Here is a 21,316-nt window from a genome sequence, read left to right on the forward strand (position 1 = left end):
ATATGAAAAAAGGGTAAAAAGATACTAAAAACGAGAAAAAGGGTGAAAGTGGCAGAACGGCCTCAAAAATGGGTTAAAAGTAGCAACAAGACGTGACAAAAAATGAGTGGGTAGTGGTTAAACGGGTTAAAAGGTACCACCAAAGAATAATATAATCTCAACAAAACTAGTTTTACACACTTAAAAAAGGACAATAGCACCAAAGTTAATGATCCAGCACATATGCACTAAAATTGTCAGTAAATCTGAGGAGGGCTCATTATCTGTGTTTTTAAGGGCCCAGCCAGTTCTCTGGGAAGACCAGGGTAGGCTACTCCAGTTTCTGTTTTCCATCCTTTGACAAACCCCGCCGACACCTAAGCCGTTTTAAGCGGTGTAACCGTCTGTAAGATAAACTTGTCCTTTACTGAGAGTGAAAGTGCCGGGTGTAAACTTTCTGGCCGACAGTAGAGAGGCAGCTCACTGCAGCCATGATGATGCGGCTGCTGCAGGCGGAGTCTGCAGCTCTGAGCCCTCTCTTTCAGTCTGGCTGGCTGCTGTCCTGTCATCGGCCTGGGTGTGGTTTTTTTTGCAGTAAGGGGTACCGTTAGCAGGAAATCAGGCAGCAGTCCATTTCAGTGAAAGGCGAAACAAAGAAAAAAACACTCCCACGAGCGTTAGGTTGAATATATTTATTCATACTCAGACTAACGGTTACGTTTGTTTCCTGGAGACGGTGACGCGATTCATTGGCGCCGTTGTTCTGATGGGAAAAAGTTTTCTCTGGTCTCGCTAGCTGCTCGTCTCATTTTATAAGTTTTTCTTCTTTAAAAGCTGAAGAGGCCATAAAAGAAAGGAAAGATGCCGAAAACGGTAAGAGTGAAAACTTTATTGCCTTTCTTTTGTTAAATCTACCATCTTTGTGTCAGTTTGCGCTTCATTAATCCTAACAAAACCTCCTTTAGCTTTTAAGACTGACTTTGGGACTTAAAAGTAACCTTAACGCGACCTTAATCGCACCCTTAGCAGATATAATAGTGTTTCAGTGCCTTTTACATCCCTTAAATCTCAACCGAGGATTAGGGATTACTGGGGTACTTTCCGTTAGGTGTGTGCGCGTGCGCGCTCCCGCCTGTTTGTTCATTAAAATTAGCGCCTTAAATCAGATCCTTCATTCACACAGACCGGTTTAATGCAGCATGTTGTTAGCTAACTGTTAACGCCTCTCTACTGCTATAGACCTTAATATTTCATTTATTGAAACGGCTACTAGCGGAAGCGGCTGTGTGGCCTGCAGTAGCCAGCGAGCTAGTCCTCCCAAGGCCTCATTTTCAGTCAGGTCTAACAAGGAGGGATTTGAACTGTCATTTAGACCAGCTGTGGAAATGTGGAGCTAATGGACAAAGACCTTAAACAGAGAGATAACACCAGGGGAGGCCCTTGCAGCTATCAGGCCATACAGAAACCCTGGCTAAAATGTAGCTCTGAATCAGAACTGTTGATCTGAATGAAACCAAAGCTAACTCTGAAAAGGATGGTGCTGGTTTGGCTCTAAACAAAGACAAGGCCACACACAGACTGGACCCCTTTTTTTAATCTAAGCAGCATTACAAATAGACTGAACCGAATGGTTCATCAATGGAAGACAGAAGTGAAAGTAGTTGTATCCAACCCATGTGTCTCTCCCTTGGTTGACTGGGGCTTTGACTCAGCAGAATTATAAAGTTACGCACAATAAAATGCCTGCGCCAACCTTCTCGTCCAGTGTTTACGACACTGTGACATTTAAAATGTGATGATGACAGCTGTATTATGCTGCAAATACAGCTACACATGACCTGTGAGATGTGGCGCTGCTATATCACACTCAAATGTAAGTGCTTTAAATGCACGTACCACTGCTAACATAAGAAACTGACTTGTGAACTTCTGCACTTCCCAGTTACCACCAGAAATACAAATGGTAGCAAAGGTTATGGCTCCTTTCTTCCTGTAGTATTGTTTCTGCTAGTATACTTCCTCGATATTTTTTACAGCTGGCAACCAGAAAAAATGTCACAGCATCCTGGCATTTAAAATGAATACTTAAAGAGAATTCACTGCTCTGCTCTTCCATAAAAGGAATTCTTCTGATCACATTAGCATTTTTAAAAGGAAATATACAGGGAAAAGTTATTTATTCAATTGAATTAAATGAAATCACTATTAGAATAGGGGTATGTGACTAAAACTTAAAACAATTATATTTTTACAAGGGATTATAGGCCCGTTTTCATGACATTTTATTTTGAATGTTAAAGTCCCTTTAAAGTGAAATCCAAACTTTATGTGTTAACATGCTAGATATGTTGGAATAAGGTTGCCGTAAACATGTAAAAACACTGAGATGTACGTGTTACTGAACTTTTGATTTAGACCATTAGAAAGTTGTTCATCTCTTTCCTGGCAGGGTTTAATTTCAATAGGACAAATATAAACCCCTGGGACATCACCAGTCTTGATGGGAATTACCCCAGCCCTCTAATGCTACAATGATATAAAATCACAGAGCAGTTTATCCCAGTACAGTCTGTTGTTAGCCGATGTCACTACCTTCATTGAAAGTTACCGGCCAGCTACATACTGTGTTTTTGTTCATTGTGAGGTAAATTTCCCAAATCTATCAGCCACGATGGCCTACGGGTCATTTAAAGCATTGGAACAGAGAGATTTGTACCAGAGAACTGTAAATGTAATCCCCAAATGTTGTCTCTCTGCTCTGGCACAGAGCCAGGCAGCTGTGCTCTAATTAGATACATTTTTTTTTGAGAGGATCATATTTCTTGTAAGTGGGCGTGGCTTCAGCTCATTCAACCGACACGCCCACACCACCCTGGAGCTGATTTTACTGCCTCATTTTTCATGATTTTGAAGCTTAATTGAATAAATTTGACATGTTTTTCATGACTGAAATTTGGCCTGGTGATTCATAGCACTGTAGCCTGTCATACAACAAGCCTAAAATAGAGAGTTTTTTCATCATTTTACAGGGAATTTAAGGGCTCTGGGAAACATTTTATTTGGTGATGAAACACAGTAAAAGTAATGCTCATACCTCTTTATGATCTACAAAGGTAAAGGAGAATAACAGGAAGTAGATCGGGGTTGTTAGAGATCCCTGAATCTGGGGTGCAGATTGCCTAGTGCAGGGGGTCCCAAACTTTTCAGGTGCCAGAGACTAGGGACCCCCCACTGTACATGGGTGTGGTTGAAGCATAGTTGAACATAGCCATACACATTGAAGAATACTCTTGTTCATACTTGCATCTTTTTTCGTAGATTTCAGCATAAATCTAACCAAATGACCATTTTTAAAAATCTTAGATTCAACTAATGGTATGCATATATTAAAACAGGCAAATTGTCTTTTTTTTAAGGCATCTGGCAACTCCCACCCCTTCCCCAGGTTTGTCCTGACCCCATGTCGAGAACCACTGCGCTCGAGATTAAGGCGCGCCCCATGTGCACAAGCAGCCCAGGTTTAAGTCTGGAGTGGCTCCTTTCCCCTATGTTCTCCCCACTCTCTCGTCCCAGTTTCCGACTCTATCCACTGTCCTACTCTTTAAAAGCATAAATGCCCCACAATATCTAAACAAAGTCATCTCTGATTCTGCTGCAAGAAGATAAGTTTAAAACAGAAGCGACAGAAGAAAGGGGACATATTTAGCAAAAATCACTTTTTCAGGCTTTTCTAACACAAATATGTGTCCCTGACCTGTCCACAATCCCCTCAAGGACCAGACAAATCCATTCCCTCTCCCCTCTCTTTCTCCACCTTTCAGAAAATGTGTGCTAAAACAAGCTGTTCTCAGATTTTACACCTAGTGACCTCACAAGGGGGGTAAGCACCCGCCCCAGGTTTGGTTGGCCCTCCCCCACTTGGAGGAGGTTCCGCCCTCCTCTACTGATCCTCTCAGCTGCCAGGTGAGATGCTGGATAGTTCAGTGGGTTACCCTGCTGACTACGGTCTGGGAGATTGACCGTTCAAATCCCAGTCAAGTCCTAAACTTTGGATAAAAGTGTCTGTGACATCAGGAGTGCTGCATCCATTTCCTGAGAGGGGTGTGGTCAGGGGCGGAGTGAGACAGCTAACTACCATTTAAAGCCTCACAAACGGCTCATTCTGAGAAGTGCTGTAACTGAGGAATTTTTTGACATGAAAATCCAATACTGGACTGTTTTTTCATCAATAAACTTCACAGGCATGTTTTGGGGACCTCTGAGACCAATATAAACTTGTCTTAAAAGGGTAAAATGAGTCCCCTTTAAAAAGCCTTTTTAGATAACCATTTTCAGAGAAGAATAATAATGAAGGAACTGAATTCTACTATTTGTTTAGACTAGTTTTGTCAGTTTATAAAATTAATTAATCTAATTAATTATAGGCATTGTAATCAATTAATCACACTTTAAATTATATTTTTATAACTTGGGAAATATTGCATTATTGGTAGATTTTTTAAAGATATATTTTGGGGCTTTTTATGCCTTCATTTAGGAGAGGATAACAGAATCTGCAACTGTGCTGAGAGAGTAGGGGAGAGATATGCCGAAAAGGAGCAAGCCAGACTTGAACCAGGGCCGCCCATGTACATGGGGTGTAACCTAATCGCTAGGCCACCTGCACCCCAGGTAGATTTACCAATAATAGAAACAAAACAAGCCAAAACGACATGCTTCTGAGTGGCATCACAACTTTTTACTAACATTTGAAATAGGAGAAGTGGAGACTGAGGGCAGATTGTCCACTTACTAGTCCTAGGATGCTGTTTAACTGTAGAATGTAGATTTTTATCCATAAAATTACAAAAAGAGAAATTTTACAAGTTTTCCGATTAAAGTTACAAAGCTACTTTAGCTGGTTGTGTATGGCATTAGAGTGCGATTAATCAGCATACATTTTTAATCTCATTTTCACCCCGTGATTAATTTAAATTAATCAAAAATTTTGACAACACTATTAAAAACCACCACTTATGCTTGTACAGGAAAAGATGTACTGCCTTGTCCACCGGGGGCGCCAAAATCAACATAAACATAAATGTCCCTCATGGGAGCTTTAAGTGCAATTTTCAAAACAAAGAGAAAAAACTGATTATAAATTCCTTTAGTCAGTGCTATATTTTGAACTCTAATTATTAAAGAAAAATATCTATCTATATTTTTGGCCTTTCACTATGTATTGGTCTTTATGCTAAATCTCTTCATACTGCAGCTGGGACACTGCTGGCCTCAACAACACCAGATTAGCAGGCGACAGAATGTGCAGCAGCTACTGGAGTAACAGATGGAGACCTTAAAGGCTCCAAAAGAGGCTGTTTGGCTCCCACAATAAGCACACAAACACAAGCACAGGGACTCTGTGGGGAAAGTGCAGCTGTGTTGTAGAGACGTTAGCCTTTACATAATAAAGAGATAGAAAAGAGGAAATGAGTAGTGAATGGAATCGATGATTGAGAGGAAGCAGAAAGATTTACTCAAAAAAATAGCAATGACCTAAAAGCATAGTGGGATATGTTTAAAAATAAGGTTTATTTAAGAGCAGGAAGACCACAAATAGGAGTGATTTTTAAAGTTAATGGTGCTATATAATGAAGTTGTCCCTTTTTTAAGTGATGAAATGATAAACCCACATCTGTTATTGCAGCTCTTTGTGGTTGGTTCGCTTCAGTCGAACATTTACCGCCATGTTGAGATGTGGTAGAAAAGGCAAATGAAAGAAGGAAACCAGCATCTGATTCAGCAAATGCTAACACTAACTCAATAGCAAGTGGAAGTTTTGTCCCTCATTTTCAGTCGAGCTTCCTCAGAGAATAGAAAATGAAGATATCATTAAAGATCCTTTATTTATTTGGGTGTTTCAGTATGCTGTACCAACATGGGTGTTTTACAAAAGCAATAATTATTGTGAAACTCTGTCTCTGCTTGACGTCTCTAGGCTGGCAGTGCTTCAGTTTCCCAAGGAAGTTGTGTTGTGACTCAAGGTTTCTGCACTTACATCAGTTCCTCTCTGGTTATTTCCTTGCTTGCAGCCTTATATGGACTTTCATATTACAGTCTGGCTGCTCTCCTCCCTGCTTTCCCCTCGCGTGGTCCTCAGATGCCATACTCCACTTTAGATTGCACACTAGAAGTGAAACAAACTTAATCTTAAATGCTGGCCTGTGTCTATAACTCTCTACAGTGTTATTCTACATCTTAGTGGATTTAATTTGTGTTAAAGTTTGACTACATGTTGCTATGATGTATAGTAAGGGGTTATTGTTTTATTAAACACCCAAATTAGCAAAAAATCCTTAAAATTTGGGCAATTTTTAAAAAGTTTTTTGAAGTTATTTGAGGATACAAGCAATCATTTCAAAGTTGTCTTATCTGTATGGCTGTATGGGCCTCAAGTACACTCACTCTGTGCTCTCTAATTTTTTATTCAAACCACTTTAGTATGGCAGACAACCAGCCTGCTTTTGAATAAGTTGTTCACACCTGGTAAATATGATAATCATATTAAAACTTAAAACCTGTTTTTATTTCCAAGTAGAGCAACAGCCGCCATTATTTTCAGCAAAAGCTCACCATTTGAGACCATTGTACAGACAGGTGCATGGTCAGAAGCTTTTAACAAGTGTGTCCATGGAGAAATGGTAAATGGAAAGACTCAGAGGTATGCAAACAGGGGATTAATGACTCTGTAGTGCACATAGCAGAGCAGATTAACAGTGTGTAGAGGTAGGGGTGGTTCACAAAATACAATCAGAACTCTTCAGGCTTTTGCTCTGAGAGCAAGTTCAATGTTTTCTGCTTGGAGAGAAACTTCTGGAAGTAAGTTCTTTGTTCGTTTGTTCATTCAGCAATTTGTATGCATCTAGAAAGCTGCTGTTAAAACAGACTACTACGGACACAGCCTACCATTATTACTTATTATTACTGGATATCACAGTGACATTGAGAGAGATAATCATAATTATGTGGCTCTCATTATTATGACAGTGTCTCTTATTAAAGACGGATCTGTTTTAAAGTGACACATTGATGAGCCTGGGGTTTATTTCACTAATTGTTCATGTTTTGTGGTTAATGTCTCTGCTTATACCAGCTTTCAAATATAATTGATTTGCTCCACACCAAACAAATGAGTGGGCTTCTGTTTAAAATGTCTCTATCACACGTTGTAATGATGAATACAATTTCCCTTGAACATAGAATTAAGTAAATGAAAAGTAAATAACTGTATTGGAGAAAATTTAAGTACATAAATGTAAACTCTGACACAGGATTTGAATACAAAGGCATTTTTTTTTAAATAAAAGCACTCATCAGCCAGGCAGTTGGAGGCTTACAGCATGCAGTAAGATTACAAACTCAGATAGCTAACATGTAAGGGTCAAAAGGAAGGTAATGTGTCCCATGAATACAAGCCACCTGAATAGAAATGCTGTGATGAAATCATCTGATGTGAAGCTTTGAGTTTGGCATTTTGGCAGTTTTTTTGGGGACAGAAGCTTCCATAGTTGAATAAGAGGGTACAATGTACTAACGAATATCCAGATTTTTCACATTTGTTCCAAATGGAACTGTAACTCACAAATTACTGTCATACTGTACATAAAAACTGATGAATTTAAGAAATGTTTACAGGAGTAAAAACCTGAGTTTGAAATAGGCTGACTTTCTTATTGAATTTGAATCCAACTACTGTTGTAGTTTTGAAGTCGTCCCTAGTTAAGAGGGGTCTAGCTACAGTTTGTACATCTCTACGCCGTCTCTGTCAGAATGGACATACATGCTAAAACTTTGGAAATAAAAATGTGTTAAACTTCCATTTAGGGTAAGGTTAAAGTTTAAGGTAAGTTTAGGATACCAGTTCAAAGTTAAAAAACTTGACCTACAAAACATTTAATAAAACTGAGTTAAGTCTGCTTACAGGATTAAAGCCCATCCTCCATGAAAGCATTCTAAAGTAGCAAACGTAGCTAACATAGCTAAAGCTAAGCCCACAAAGAAATTACATAAGCTGTGTAGCTATATAAGCTTTAACTACGTTTGCTAAAGCTAACTTAGAAACATTGGCTTATATAGTAGCGTTAACTTAGCCAGGATAGCTACACTGGCTTTAGTTCAAGCTAACAGAGCCAAAGCTTGCCACTCTTCAAGTAACTACTTCCAAAATGAAAAATGGGTTGAAATGGGTCCATTTTTGGATGGCATGGGTCAAAAATGCAAACCAAAACTACTAAAGCTGAAAATACTAAATAAATACTAAAACCGGACTAAAATGTTTTTAGAGTTTTCGTTGACCAAAACTAGACAAAAAAAAACTATGGAGGGTGAACAGGACTAAAAACGGCTGCCAAAATTCACACTACATCAGAGTAGATAAATAATTTCTATACAGTTATTTTACATGCCTGTACTAATCGTTGGCAGGGGATAGGTGTCAGATTCACAGCGATCTGCAATTCATTATGAGTTTGATAGTACACATTTAAGAGAAAATGATCATGATAGAAGAATGGCATTTTTTTGTCCAAAAACTGGAGTTTTTCTGATTTCAATACCAGTATTTAAAAAAAACGTCTGATTCTGCTTAAAAATGCAGGCACTGGTATTGGCAAGTACACGTGCTTATGCACCAATCTGATACCATTTTGTTCAACTTTATTTTTTGTCTTTTTTTTTAGCCGTGTTAAGTTTTAGCATTTTAAAGAGGAAATAAATTCTTCTTTTCTGCCCAAATACACTGCATGCTTGAGCTATTTTTTTTTTTTTTTTTTGAGCAGCAAAGAACCAAACAAAGGAGAAAAAAATGACCCACTGCAGCTGCAAAGTTAAAAGGCAACAAGACTTAAATTAGTCTCAGTATGTGTTTGTCAAAAACACTTGCAGACTGGTGTTGTTGTATTCAACAAGAAGTGACAAAAGTTTATACCGTTAATTGTAGCCTCTTACTTTTTTTCTTGTTTAAGCTAGCCGCTGTATCGTTTCATTGATGCTATCCATGCCTTTGTAGTCCTAACAGAAGCAATTTCAGTGAGCCTGAAACTTGGGTGACTTTTCAGTGTCTTTAAAGATTAAATTCCTACTAGTTGATCTGATATTGAACATCTTTTTTATCCATTTAAATCCATTTTTGATTATTAATTGCAGCCAGCTTAAAGCTAATAAATGCTAATGGCCATATTGGTGCTTTGCGTAGGACTTTCAACCAATGTCAGCCTGTTCCGCCAACGTGCCAAGCTGTGTCAAACTGCACATACTAAAACATGCAGACCATGATGGAGACGGCCTGAATAGAGCATAATGGAGAGAAAGATAGAAAGAGAGTCCGTGATGTGGACTCTGTGCCACTGTTATTTTAATATTTTTTTGCAAAATTCACAATAATTATCAGGAAAACAACTTTAAGTATCACAGAGAGGCCTTACATTATCGTTTTATTTGTTGGGCTATCTACTGAGTTAATTGTAGGGCTGAAATAATGGGCCAGTTTTCCACAGCACAGTCGGTTCAGAAAGTTTACACTGGTGCTGGATCAGTTCTCTGTATCGGCAGATACCCAATGCTTTGGAAGGAAAAAATGGTATTGGAACATCTCTACTAAAGACACGACATGTAGGGGACAAGTTCAGCAAAGAAATGATAATCCCAATTGACCAAAGGGAACGCCATAATCAACAGAAACTGAAAGTTCCTCACTGGGGCTTCAACAGTAGTATAGGTGATAAATTGTTAAAATGCTAGTCTTAGCTTTTGCCTTATTGTAGCATTGAGCTCCTCCATTACAGTTTTTCGACATTCAGCTGACAATAAATTAAGAGTCAGAGAAAAAAAAAAAATCAACTTACACCCTGGAATATTTGTGGAACAAATAAAAGTTTAAAAATGTGAGTTTCACCTTTGTTTTCAGACCTCTTTGTTAGGTGTATTTTTACATTCTGTATGTTGTATGTAAGTAAGACAGGTGTGCAAGCTGGTAACAAGTGAAGTAAACTGGAGATTTGATTGGTTGGAGAGAAAAGCTTTTTTTTATTACGCTTGTAGTTGTTTAATGAATGAAGGGTCACAGGAAGCAGTTCTAAGAGACCCTTTGCTTTTGTTGTGTGTACGTACCCCTGCATAGAAAAACCTCATTCTCCTCCCCCTCAGCCTTCTTCATTGTAAAGCTGAGAGCAATCGGCACACAACCCCAGGCTGACTTAGATAGCTCACAGAGTGATAACTTGAAGATAAGCTCTTTCCACAGCCATCCAGTCTTATTCTGGCAGATAGGAGGTGGAATCTTGTCTTTACCACATGACCTCAAACAAAACATGTTTCCTTCCTCGCTAACTCGACACTAAAATGTAAATTGTCTTTAGAGAATGATAACATGCTTATCAACTCATCTAGCACACATCTTACCACATGATTCTCCATGCAATAATGCAAAAGAGACAACATAAGAAGACCACTGTGCTATGACTCACACAGGATAGATGATGACCTTCACAGTTTCAAACAATTTCATACTTCTCATACACATCTCTTCAACACACGTCTGCAAGTGCATGGCCTGGTATTACATTTACAGCTACGCCCATTACAAAGAAAAAGAAGGTCTGATTTGTATTGTTGAATTTGACCTTCTAGATACACAGCGTGGTAACATACAGTCAGCCTAGGTATTTAGTATTCTATTGCTCTGTAAGTCACAGAAGAATAACAGTCATCCATATACATAATGATGCTACTGGTCAATGTTTTTGCTTTCTCTGGTTCCTTAAACCACTTAGCAGTATCTCTGTTGTCCTGGGCCTGTATGGAAGGATTGCGGTAGTGAATAGCACACTGAGAGATAACTCTAGTCTGGGAATGTCAGGGTGCGACTAAAATGCCGGGACGCCAAGGATTCCCAGTGCATTTATCAACAATTCAGATGGCATGGGGCATTTGACATAAAGAGATAATGTTCCTGAAGTATGCAGTGTTTCATCAACGTGCATCTGAGTGAAGAAAAAAACTTTTCTCATCTGTATATCCTCACTTTTGCTCTGGCCTGTGCTGCCTTCTTAGTAAAACAAGTTCTGGGTTTCAGTGGTTTCACTTCCTTTTCATGACTTCTTAACCTGAGATGCTCATCAGAGTTCATGTTAGGGGTAACTTTATGTGACTGCATTTTTATCGACCATGTTAAAAAACAAATTTGTCCACTTCCTACAAATGTAGTCTTTTTTTATCCATCCACTTCCTGTACTGTGACTTATGTTTTCTGTTTTAGTATTCATCAGTGAGTCAACAAAGTTTATCATGAGTTTTAAGCCCTATGATGAAAAATAACAAAAGCTGGGACAAAGCATATAATGAATGTTAACTTTAATTCAAATACTTCTTTGCTTTGACTCTGAGGAAGCAGAGTGCAATTTTACCTCCCATATTATGGCTAGTTATTCACTTTAACAATCAAAGTAGTGTACGAGAGAACCTACATTTTAACAGGTTAATTATAAAACTTGAAACTAGCTGTAATTATGATTTGAACAGCCTGAATATTTAAACTTTAAGACCCTTTTGTGCTTTGGACTGCGCAGAAGTGCAGGGGTTAGTGCTGTTGCCTCAAATAGATAGTCGTTTATTGTCATTGCATTGTAAAAACTCAATGAAATTATGTTTGGCAGTCTCCTCTGTAGCAGCAAACACAGTCGTCCAAGCAGTGGTTAGAAATCCGCACCCTCACGTCATCCATCCTGCTGGCAAGGGAGTGGGCACCCGGGAGAAAGAAGCTTGGTATGACAGGTTTGTGAAGGGCCGCTCTTAGCCCAGCCTGCAGCCCGGCTTGTTTGCCCCACTTTCACTTTCTCACACAATGCCATCTCTTCCTCCCCCCCACTGGCTGTAGGTGTCATGCTGCTCTGCGTCCTTCTTCTTACAGTCTCCGAGTCTCCTTTGGGAAAGATGTAAACTCTGTGGGCACGTTGTCAGTTCTTGTGTAAGTGTAGGGCTTTGTTTTGCTGCTATTGATGGAGTCCTGGGCCGCTGCGTTCATACGTGCCGTCCCATGCTACCTCAGTAGGTAGCATTCAGTAGTCTCCTGTTGATCAGGCAGTGGTCCGTGGCAGTTACTGGTAGTTGTTGTTAGCTTTTAAGCTAGCCAGGAGTTGTAGTTGAGACTGAGGTCTTCTTTTTCACCTTTTTTGGAGTTTTTCTTGATGGAAATTTCCCATTCTTTCCCTCAAAGGTGTCCTGGACCATCCATCCTCTTTGCTTTCATAAGTTTCAACAAATGTTGTGAAAAACACTACAAGTCCAAGATGTAACTCAAGAGTGCATCTTTCTTGCTGCCAACTGCTCTGGTTGCCCAGCAACAAATTAGTTAATAATCAATAAATCAATAAGGTTCCTGCTTTGCTGCCCAGTCAGGACCTTTCTGTGCAAGCGTGGCTTCTCTCCGGGTACTCTGGCTTCCTCCCACCACCAAAGACATGCTTACTAGGTTGATTATTCACTCTAAATTGCCCATAGGTGTGCATGTGAGTGTGCCTGGTTGTCTGTATGTCAGCCATGGAATTTTGGTATTACTTAGCTAACGAACAGTTCTGTTGCAACAAACCACATCAGTTCTACCTGCAGGTAAAAATGTCCATCTTTATCTATAGAAGTAAAGTCATTTGCAAGTGATGTTGGCATTTATTAAACTGGGAATGTGAACGCTTCCTTAAGAGTCCTCTGGCCTGGCCGGATTCTACATGCAAACTTTTTGGGGTGTTGATTTGCTGAGTGATTCTTCATGCTAATCATGCTCCCCATCAAGTGTCTCTGTCTCACCACAGTCTGGCAGTGTCTGCATATTGTTTATTGTTTGTCTGTCACCTAAACGAAAGTGCTTCCACTCATCAGATTTAAAAGTTGCTGGAGCCTCCACAATCGTAAAACCTTTGTCACTTTGTTCTCCCTTGTTAACTGTAGCATCCAACGTTTTCACGCAGTTAGATTACGCCAACGAGTGGAGTGCAAAGGATGATAGGTACGCATGGGCCGATAGTAACTGTAGTTCCCACTTCCTTTCCCTGTGCTCCACTAAAAAAGTTCTACTTATTATCCCCTGATCCCGTTTAGATACTGAAGAAAATTTTGAGTTTCCAGCCTCATTCAGTGCTAGTTGGGATGACACTGATTAGCCCAGTAAGCCTAGCTACTGTTGCTAGCTGCTAATTAGCCTGGTGTCATACATTGATGAATATTGGTGTTGCTGCAGTGTTTTACCTTCTTACAGCTCTCATGACTCATGTCCATCTCCTCACTTTCTGGTGTTGAGAAACCTCAAATAATCCTGTATCTTTGCTTTTAGCCTGCTGGCTGTAGAAGCTATGATTCATGTTTTTGGAGTACCAAAATGTTTTGGTGCTAGGATACGTACACTGCATCATACGGTTTAATGACTGCTGCCATCTACTGTCTACTTTTTTTCTAAAATACATTTTTGGTACATGTCAATTCTATAAAATCTGTATTGATACCCATATTGACAAGATGCACGTGACGATATATTGCCATATTGATTTTTTTCAAGCACAAGTCAAGTTAGTGTGACTGGAAAAAAACATGAGAAGGACATTTTCATTTCTTTTTTTTTTTTTTTGTAAAGAAATCTGGCGCTGCCTACACAAAAATGCCACGGATGGACACAGGCACTTAGCCAACATATCTTCTTTACATCTAAAAAAATAAAATATTAGTTAAGATTATTAATAAATGTTACTTTAATGGCACAGGCCTTATTCCTGTTTCTTACAATATATCTCTTATACTGGGGATGAATGATTACCTTGAGCATTTCACTTCATGCTGGATAATGTAAAAGCTTTTAAGTGAAGAATCCATTTTTAAACCCAGACCCTGTATACTAACAAATAGGATATGAGACCTTCATTTTTATATCTATGTGGTGAGTATTACAAGGTCACAGCTGTACAACTGGCAATGTTAAATGCTGTCAGTGAAGCAGAGGATTCTTGAATAAACCTCTGCATTAAAGTAAGCAACTTAAATGGTTGGCTTAAACCAAATTATGAAATACAAGTAAAATTTGTCTTAAGCTTTACTTCAGAGTGTTTTCATCCTGCAGTTTAGTTTTTGTGTAAAAACACTTAAGAATAAGTCATGGAAACAGGACACGTGGGACTAAGAGGGGTGTTTTAGAGCGTGTGCTAATAATAGTGTGCTAAGTGTTTTTGAGTTCTGGCCAGGAGAGACACACCCTAACCAGGCTGAAAATGTATGAGAGTAGTTCCTTTTTCATGCAGCATTAGTTGTTCTGACTCAGGAAATGAAACTGCTCAAACCCATGCAGGATGATCATGAACTGAAGTGGAATCTGCACTGTTAGGAGAAATGTTCATGGAAGCTTATATTTGTCATGTTTGGATGACTTTAGGTGTTTTTGTTGGAGTTAATTTTGTGCTCAATGTGAAGGTTTCACTACCGTTATAACTGCTGCTCATGACAGGAAGTGACTACGGGGGCAAGTGTCCTGAGCAGTAAATGGGGTCCTGCTGACATGAATGGGAAAGAACGCAACTCTAATCAGCCCCACAACTGGGAAATAATGCATACCATTGTTGTTCAGGGCAGCCGTGGGCCTCCGCCTGCACAGTTATTCCCCAGTAGACATGCACGCTGCTGTTTTCGTCATCTCTTAAAGGACAGAGAAAATAAAATATGCCTACATGATCAGTTTACAAAGTCTAGAATAAATCTGTTCTCTAGGGGATTTTGTGAAAGATTAAATAAATGTATTCAGCTTAAACTTGTTGTAACATAAAACTCTACCTGAAGAGGACAGAGCCACATCACTGAGTCTGTTCTTGTTAAAGCACAGCGCTTAGCAGACAGCTGACGGGGTGCTGGATACATGACAGGAAGTAGGCGACTCTCATGAGAGCTGGGTGTTTAGCAGCCGAGCCTCACGGCTCAGCCACCAGAGGATGTGGTCACTTCCTGTAGATAAGTTCTATACTGAGACACAGCCAGATTGTCAAAGTTGTTGTTCAAAGCCTGCAGCTATAACACATACATTTTAACCTGCCCTTGCAGATAAAAAGATGAAGATTTGATAAAATTCTTGTTTTCCGTAAAATTCATTTTTTTCTTGTAGATGTGGACTGTAGAGTGAGTGCATACTGAGGCTTATGTGTGCAGCCTTTCTACTCATGCACAGCCAGGATTAGTAAAAACCTTCTCAAGTGCACAATTCAAAACAGATTATCCGATTGATCTAATATTATACGGCACTGAATTGTTTTCAGGTTCTAATTCTTCATAAGGTAAAAATTAACTTGAACTGAAATGGATGTTTTTCCCTTTAAGTGTCAGTGGGTGCCTGACTGTGCTTAGACCAATAATCAAGCTCTACTACTTAAAAGAAATGACCAGTTTCAGTGAGCACATTATGTGTTATTTATGAGCTTTATCCAGAAGGCTGTTGCAGATGTGGATGAAAAACCTCTTATTTGTTCAATCCACTCTCTTTCCAGATAAGCGTAAGAGTAACCACGATGGATGCTGAGCTGGAGTTTGCCATTCAGCCAAACACAACAGGAAAGCAACTCTTTGACCAGGTATGAGACTCTTCTGACGTAACTTTGTTATGTATTTTTTCATTTCATTCATAAAGCTATTGAGAAATTTTATTTAAGAGCAGAAGTGTATTTTGGATGTAATAGTCTTGGAACTCTTATCCACAAACTTAATGTAAAAATTACACAAGTCAAACTAACTTCAACACTCAAAGGGCCATATGAGGGTTGCACCATATTTACTTTTTGCACAAATGGTGTTATTTACAAATTAATGTTAGCTGATACTGATATTAAAATGCATTTCTGACCTAAAACATAGCTCCTTGAAACACACTTTAAAGTGTAAGTAACAATGACGAATAAAGAGAAAGACTTCAGCTGGCATAGGGCTGATGGTCCAGCCTTAGACTCCACAAATATATTTGTACATACTGCCAATATTTACAGTTGCAGCAGATATTTATAGGCCAAATGTCTGTTGGAAAGATGATATACTTTCAGCAGGGCTCGAGACTAAGGCTGTCCTGTTGTCCCTGAGGCACTGCAAAAATTGCAATAGAAATCTTCCCTTAGATAACACTAGGATAAAAGCGATTTTTTTTTTTTTTAAGATTTATTTTGGGCTTTTTGTGCCTTTATTGACAGACAGAACAGTGGATAGAATCAGAAACAGGGACGAGAGAGCGGGGAGAGACATGCAGGAAAGGGCCACAGACTGGATTTGAACCCGGGCCGCCCGCGTACATGGGGTGCGCCTTTAACCATTAGGCCACCCGTGCCCCAATGAAAGCGATTTTTGTATGCGTCTATAAAGTGATAAGAGCAAACCTTATTGATATATTAATATAAATAATGTAAACTTTACAAAACAGTGATTTTGACACAGTTTAACCAATTTAGCGTCCTCTAGGCAGATGAAGGGAAACTAGTCTTGGAGTGTCTTGTACTCAGCAAAGAGGCTAGCTAAGCCCCTTTTAACATTAAAAAAATACTCATTTTGTCACAATCATGCTTTTTATTGAAACAGTAATGTACTGTGTGTTGTAGGGTGAGCGACTGAGTAATGATTTGCCATTCACAAACCAGCCTGTGCTACTAAATGGCTCTTTCATGTTAGCTACCTCCTGTTTGAGTGCCAGTTTCCTTTTTGCCATCCTTGGTAGTTATTTAATCTACATTTATAAAGCCAAACAGGAACACAAAACTGTACTAAACCAAACAGACTGCTTTGTGGAAACAGACCATACACAAGTAGCTCATCCAGAGTTTAGACTAAGGCTTTTTTGAATTCCTGCCTGCTGCCATTTCCCTGTGACTGTTTCAAACCTTTATTATGCCTGAATATTTCACTACTAAAATGGCTTCCCTTTACATACAGACAACATAACAGGACAAAACATGAGAAATTGGCCATAGTGCTCAGTAGTAAAAACCTTGAGTTAAACAAAAACATGGATATGTGATGGATCTGTAAAATACACGAAGTTAAAGCAAGATAAAATTAGATTATAGCACCAATAAGTGTTGTAAATGCATGTTGCAGAGTGCTGCTGTTGGGCTATAACCTCTTATGTCCAAAATCCCCACTTTTCAGGAGAAGGGTTGAAAAAAACCCTGCTGTATTTTTTAGACAATTTAACACTGAATGGTCAAATTCAGCATCTTTTTGACACTTTTTATTTTTTCAAAATCTGTAAAAAGCCCACCAGAATTTCAGGATGACCAATAGCACTGATTCATGAAAAAAAAATTAAAATCATGAAAAATAGAGATAGGAGGTTCTGGCCCGACTCCAGTGACAGGAACCATTAGGTGACATTTCAGTGGTACTTTTAAGTGGAGTAGAAATCCTTTTGGGAGGAAGAGAAGGATTCACTTCAATGGTTATAAAAGATTGGTAGGATTGTTTAGGGATGGTGGCAATATTTAGTCTGCTCCCTGGACTTTTGGCTATAATGCTATAACTATTGTTTGTTTTTCAAAAATCTATAAACATATTATTATTTTTGCAGGACCACTTATACTGCAGGTATAAAATCATGGGATACTATATCATACACTTATATTAAAACAATATTGCCAAAAATCTTTAGAATAGGTACAATTAGGTACAGTTTCTCTCATCTATATTTGTTAGTTTTTATTTTTGGGTTTTGATCCACACAAAATGTTCTTTGAAGGAATCAGAAACAAGTGTACTTATGTCTATGTGTTTTCCACAGTGTGCAACACGAACTGCTTGTTCCCTTTGTTTACAATTTATTCACCCTGTTAGAGAACAAAGTGTTCTTTAATGTTGGTAGGGAAGCACATGCATAAACTTCTGCATTTTATTTTTAAAGGTTGTTAAGACTATTGGGCTGCGTGAGGTTTGGTACTTTGGGCTCCAGTACCAGGATACAAAAGGTTTCTCTACATGGCTCAAACTCAATAAGAAGGTGAGCTCTAACGCACAAAAAAATCAAACACAATGTTCTCCTCATCCATTTACAGAAGTTCAACCTTCACCCCTCACCCATGTCACGTTGTATTTTAGGTGACAGCCCAGGATGTAAGGAAGGAAAGCCCGCTGCTGTTTAAGTTTCGTGCCAAGTTCTTCCCTGAGGATGTGTCAGAGGAGTTAATCCAGGATGCCACACAGCGCCTGTTCTTCCTGCAGGTGAAGGAGGGAATCCTTAATGATGACATCTACTGTCCACCAGAGACCGCCGTCCTGCTGGCCTCCTACGCTGTGCAGGCCAAATATACAGACTACAACAAGGATGTCCACACACCAGGCTATTTGTCCAATGAGCAGCTGCTGCCTCAGAGGTAACACAGGTTACAGACAGATGTCCCCTTCCAGCTGGTGTGCTTGTATGAGACATGTTTCTCTGCCTGACTCCTCACACTCTAATGTCTTCTCATGTTCTCAGAGTGCTGGATCAGCACAAACTCAACAAAGAGCAGTGGGAGGAGAGGATTCAAGTGTGGCATGAAGAGCACAAGAGCATGATGAGGTAACCTCTGACACATGTACTGAACATGAGCATATATGCATACGTACTTCTTTTCCCACTTGTCATTTTCCTCATTTTTATTATTTCTTTGCAGTTTTCACATACATTAACATAAACAGAACACTAAAACCACCCTGTAACATACATTTCCCTACCCCCAGCTGTCACCGAAGCAGCTAGGTCTGTTTCACTTAACCGCAGTTCTCTGTACAGTGAAGATCAGGATAGACCTTTTGCAGGCTAATAACTTTTATGATGTCACTCGCCACAGTAGACAGCAGAAGTGTCTGTGTTAGCAGTGGACTACTATGCATTTTAGTCTTATGTACAGGGTGTATAATGGAGCCATAAAAGTAAGAGAAACTAACAGAACAGAATTGGCCTACTTAACACAATGTCAGTAAGTTGAGTCACCTTGAGGGGCTCACAGAGAAACTTGTGAAGAGCAGACTGAGAGAGGCACTTCTCTGCACACAAGCAGGGATCTTAAAGCTTACAAAAGCCTTGATTCATATACAGTGCCTATAAAAAGTATCCACCCCCTTTTATTGACTTTATAAACCATTCATGGTCAATATAATTTGGAATTTTAAGTTTCAAGTATGAGCCCTCTTTTGCTGTACAGAACACCCTCACATGCAAAAGCTCAATAGATAGAGCAGTAACAGTTGTAATTTGATGCTTAAAGTATGGTATAAATAAAAGTTGACCTGAAACAGAATGAGCAGGCCTGATGAAGTATTTTTCAAGGGTCAAAACAGCAGCCTCAGCATCTATTTATGAACTTGCATGGAGGGTCTGTCAACAATTATCAGGCAGGTTCTCCACATGTCATAAGATTTTCTTTACATAAGACATATTTTTTAGTGTTTGTAGCAGTTTAATGAGCTTCACTTTTAAAATAGAAAAGAATACTTTCTTAGCAGATGTGATTTGGAAACACAGATTCCTGATATTTGCACAGGACTTGTATAACCTAGAGACCTCTGGTAATTTCTAATAATCACACAGGATGTCTGTGTTTTTAATCCTGTGCTAATTGAACATGTCTGTTATTTGCAAAATTGTAATTCCAGGGCAAATTACCTACTATATTTCAGCGCACACATAGGTCCAGATGTAATACTAATCCCGTGTGAATCAATATTTCTGTAACATAGCATAACATTAAAATTTGAAATGTGCCACTGAACATTCAGTGGTAAGGCTGCAACAGCTGACTGGAGCAAGGAGGGTAGTTGTTGATACGTAACAATCTCAAATTCATAGAGTGCAGAAAAAAATCAATAACAACAACTGCATGAATACTGTTAAAAGTAGCCATCCCAATTTTTCATGAATTAATGGGAGGGATGCTTTTGTCATTTTCTTCCCTTCCTCTGTTTGATTGGCTGCAGATACGTACAGGTGACTTAAGTGATCTTGTTGTAAAACAGTAGAGTTGGAGGAGATTTTTCACTAGTTTATTAGTCATGGACAGCTTGCTGCAGATCTAGAAATGTTAATACACGTATATAAAGAGAGAGAGAAAGAGAGAGGGAAAAAACACGTAAGCACATGTTGTCCATAGGAAACCCTGGTTAGGACACCTGCAGGAAACGTGACCTGCAGAAGGCAATTTACACAACATAGCATTTTTATATGAACTTTAGACATTAAAAAAAATTGCATTTTCATTGATGCAGTCATGCAGCACCCTTAATTTTCTTCAGAAATGTAAAAAAAATTAAATTCCAGTACATTACAAACTTCACTTATCCTGTGCAAAGGCACTGCAACAATGACTAATACCAGGGGGTAATTCAGATATTATTAGAGGTCCACAGGTAATACTAGAGCCATGGGAATAGTACTTTTGACAAATAATACACCTGTTTTTTTAGGGATGCACAATATTGGATTTTTTTCATTATTTTCATATCTATTTTAGCCAACACTGAAACAGTCATAAAGCAGGCCCAGCAGCATTTGATTCTACAACAAATGGTAGATGTACTTTGCTCCAAAACAATGTTCGTTCATCATGGCCTCAATAGATATATCAATGTTGTAAAGCATTTTAAAGTAGTACTGAAATAATTTTGAATACTGGTCCTAGAATTGGTTCCCGTTTGTGCCCATGTTTGATGCATGTCTTTTCCCACTCACTTTCCCCAGGTTTCCTGTCTCTCTTTCCTATCAAATAAAGGGAAAAAATCCCCCAAACAGTCTTTAAAATACAAAATTGCTTGAATTCTACCAAGCCAGTGGTAAAATCTTGTTCTTATTGATCTTCTTTTTTCTGACTTACCATCAGTCATTTGTGATTTAAGTAAACATTGGGCCCCAAGTCTACAAACCACTACCACTACTGATGGATTTCTATGTAAACATTTGTTCCTTATACATTTTTCTATTTGTCTTCCTGTGCTTTAAGCTTATTTACATCAGAGTGTTAACCACCCTGTGCCTTGAACTCATAGCCCTTACGCTTGGTGCCTCCTACTTGTTCACAGAGAGGAATCCATGATGGAATATTTGAAGATCGCTCAAGATCTGGAGATGTACGGAGTCAACTACTTCAACATCAAGAATAAGAAAGGAACAGAGCTGTTTCTGGGAGTGGATGCTTTGGGCCTCAACATTTATGAACAGAATGACAAGTAAGTAATTCCAAAACAATCGAATATGACAAATTATCTCAAATTTGCAAGCTTACTATAATTTCAAATTACTTAAACCAAAAAAGCCTTATCCAGTTTATCCAGT

General features: G+C 38.9%; 1 protein-coding gene across 1 annotated transcript in view; it reads left to right on the plus strand.

Annotated features, from left to right (window-relative positions):
• Positions 1-520: 520 nt before the first annotated feature.
• Positions 521-21,316, plus strand: part of LOC121518634 (moesin-like) — a 29,987-nt gene continuing 9,191 nt past the window's right edge. The window contains exons 1-6 of the mRNA XM_041801078.1: positions 521-852; positions 15,525-15,608; positions 17,912-18,007; positions 18,106-18,380; positions 18,485-18,568; positions 21,064-21,210. Of these exons, the coding sequence (XP_041657012.1) occupies positions 841-852; positions 15,525-15,608; positions 17,912-18,007; positions 18,106-18,380; positions 18,485-18,568; positions 21,064-21,210 (698 nt within the window). The 5' untranslated portion in view covers positions 521-840. The remainder of the gene's footprint in view (positions 853-15,524; positions 15,609-17,911; positions 18,008-18,105; positions 18,381-18,484; positions 18,569-21,063; positions 21,211-21,316) is intronic.

The sequence above is a fragment of the Cheilinus undulatus genome, linkage group 12, assembly GCF_018320785.1.
Source record: "Cheilinus undulatus linkage group 12, ASM1832078v1, whole genome shotgun sequence".
NCBI classification, from domain to species: domain Eukaryota; kingdom Metazoa; phylum Chordata; class Actinopteri; order Labriformes; family Labridae; genus Cheilinus; species Cheilinus undulatus.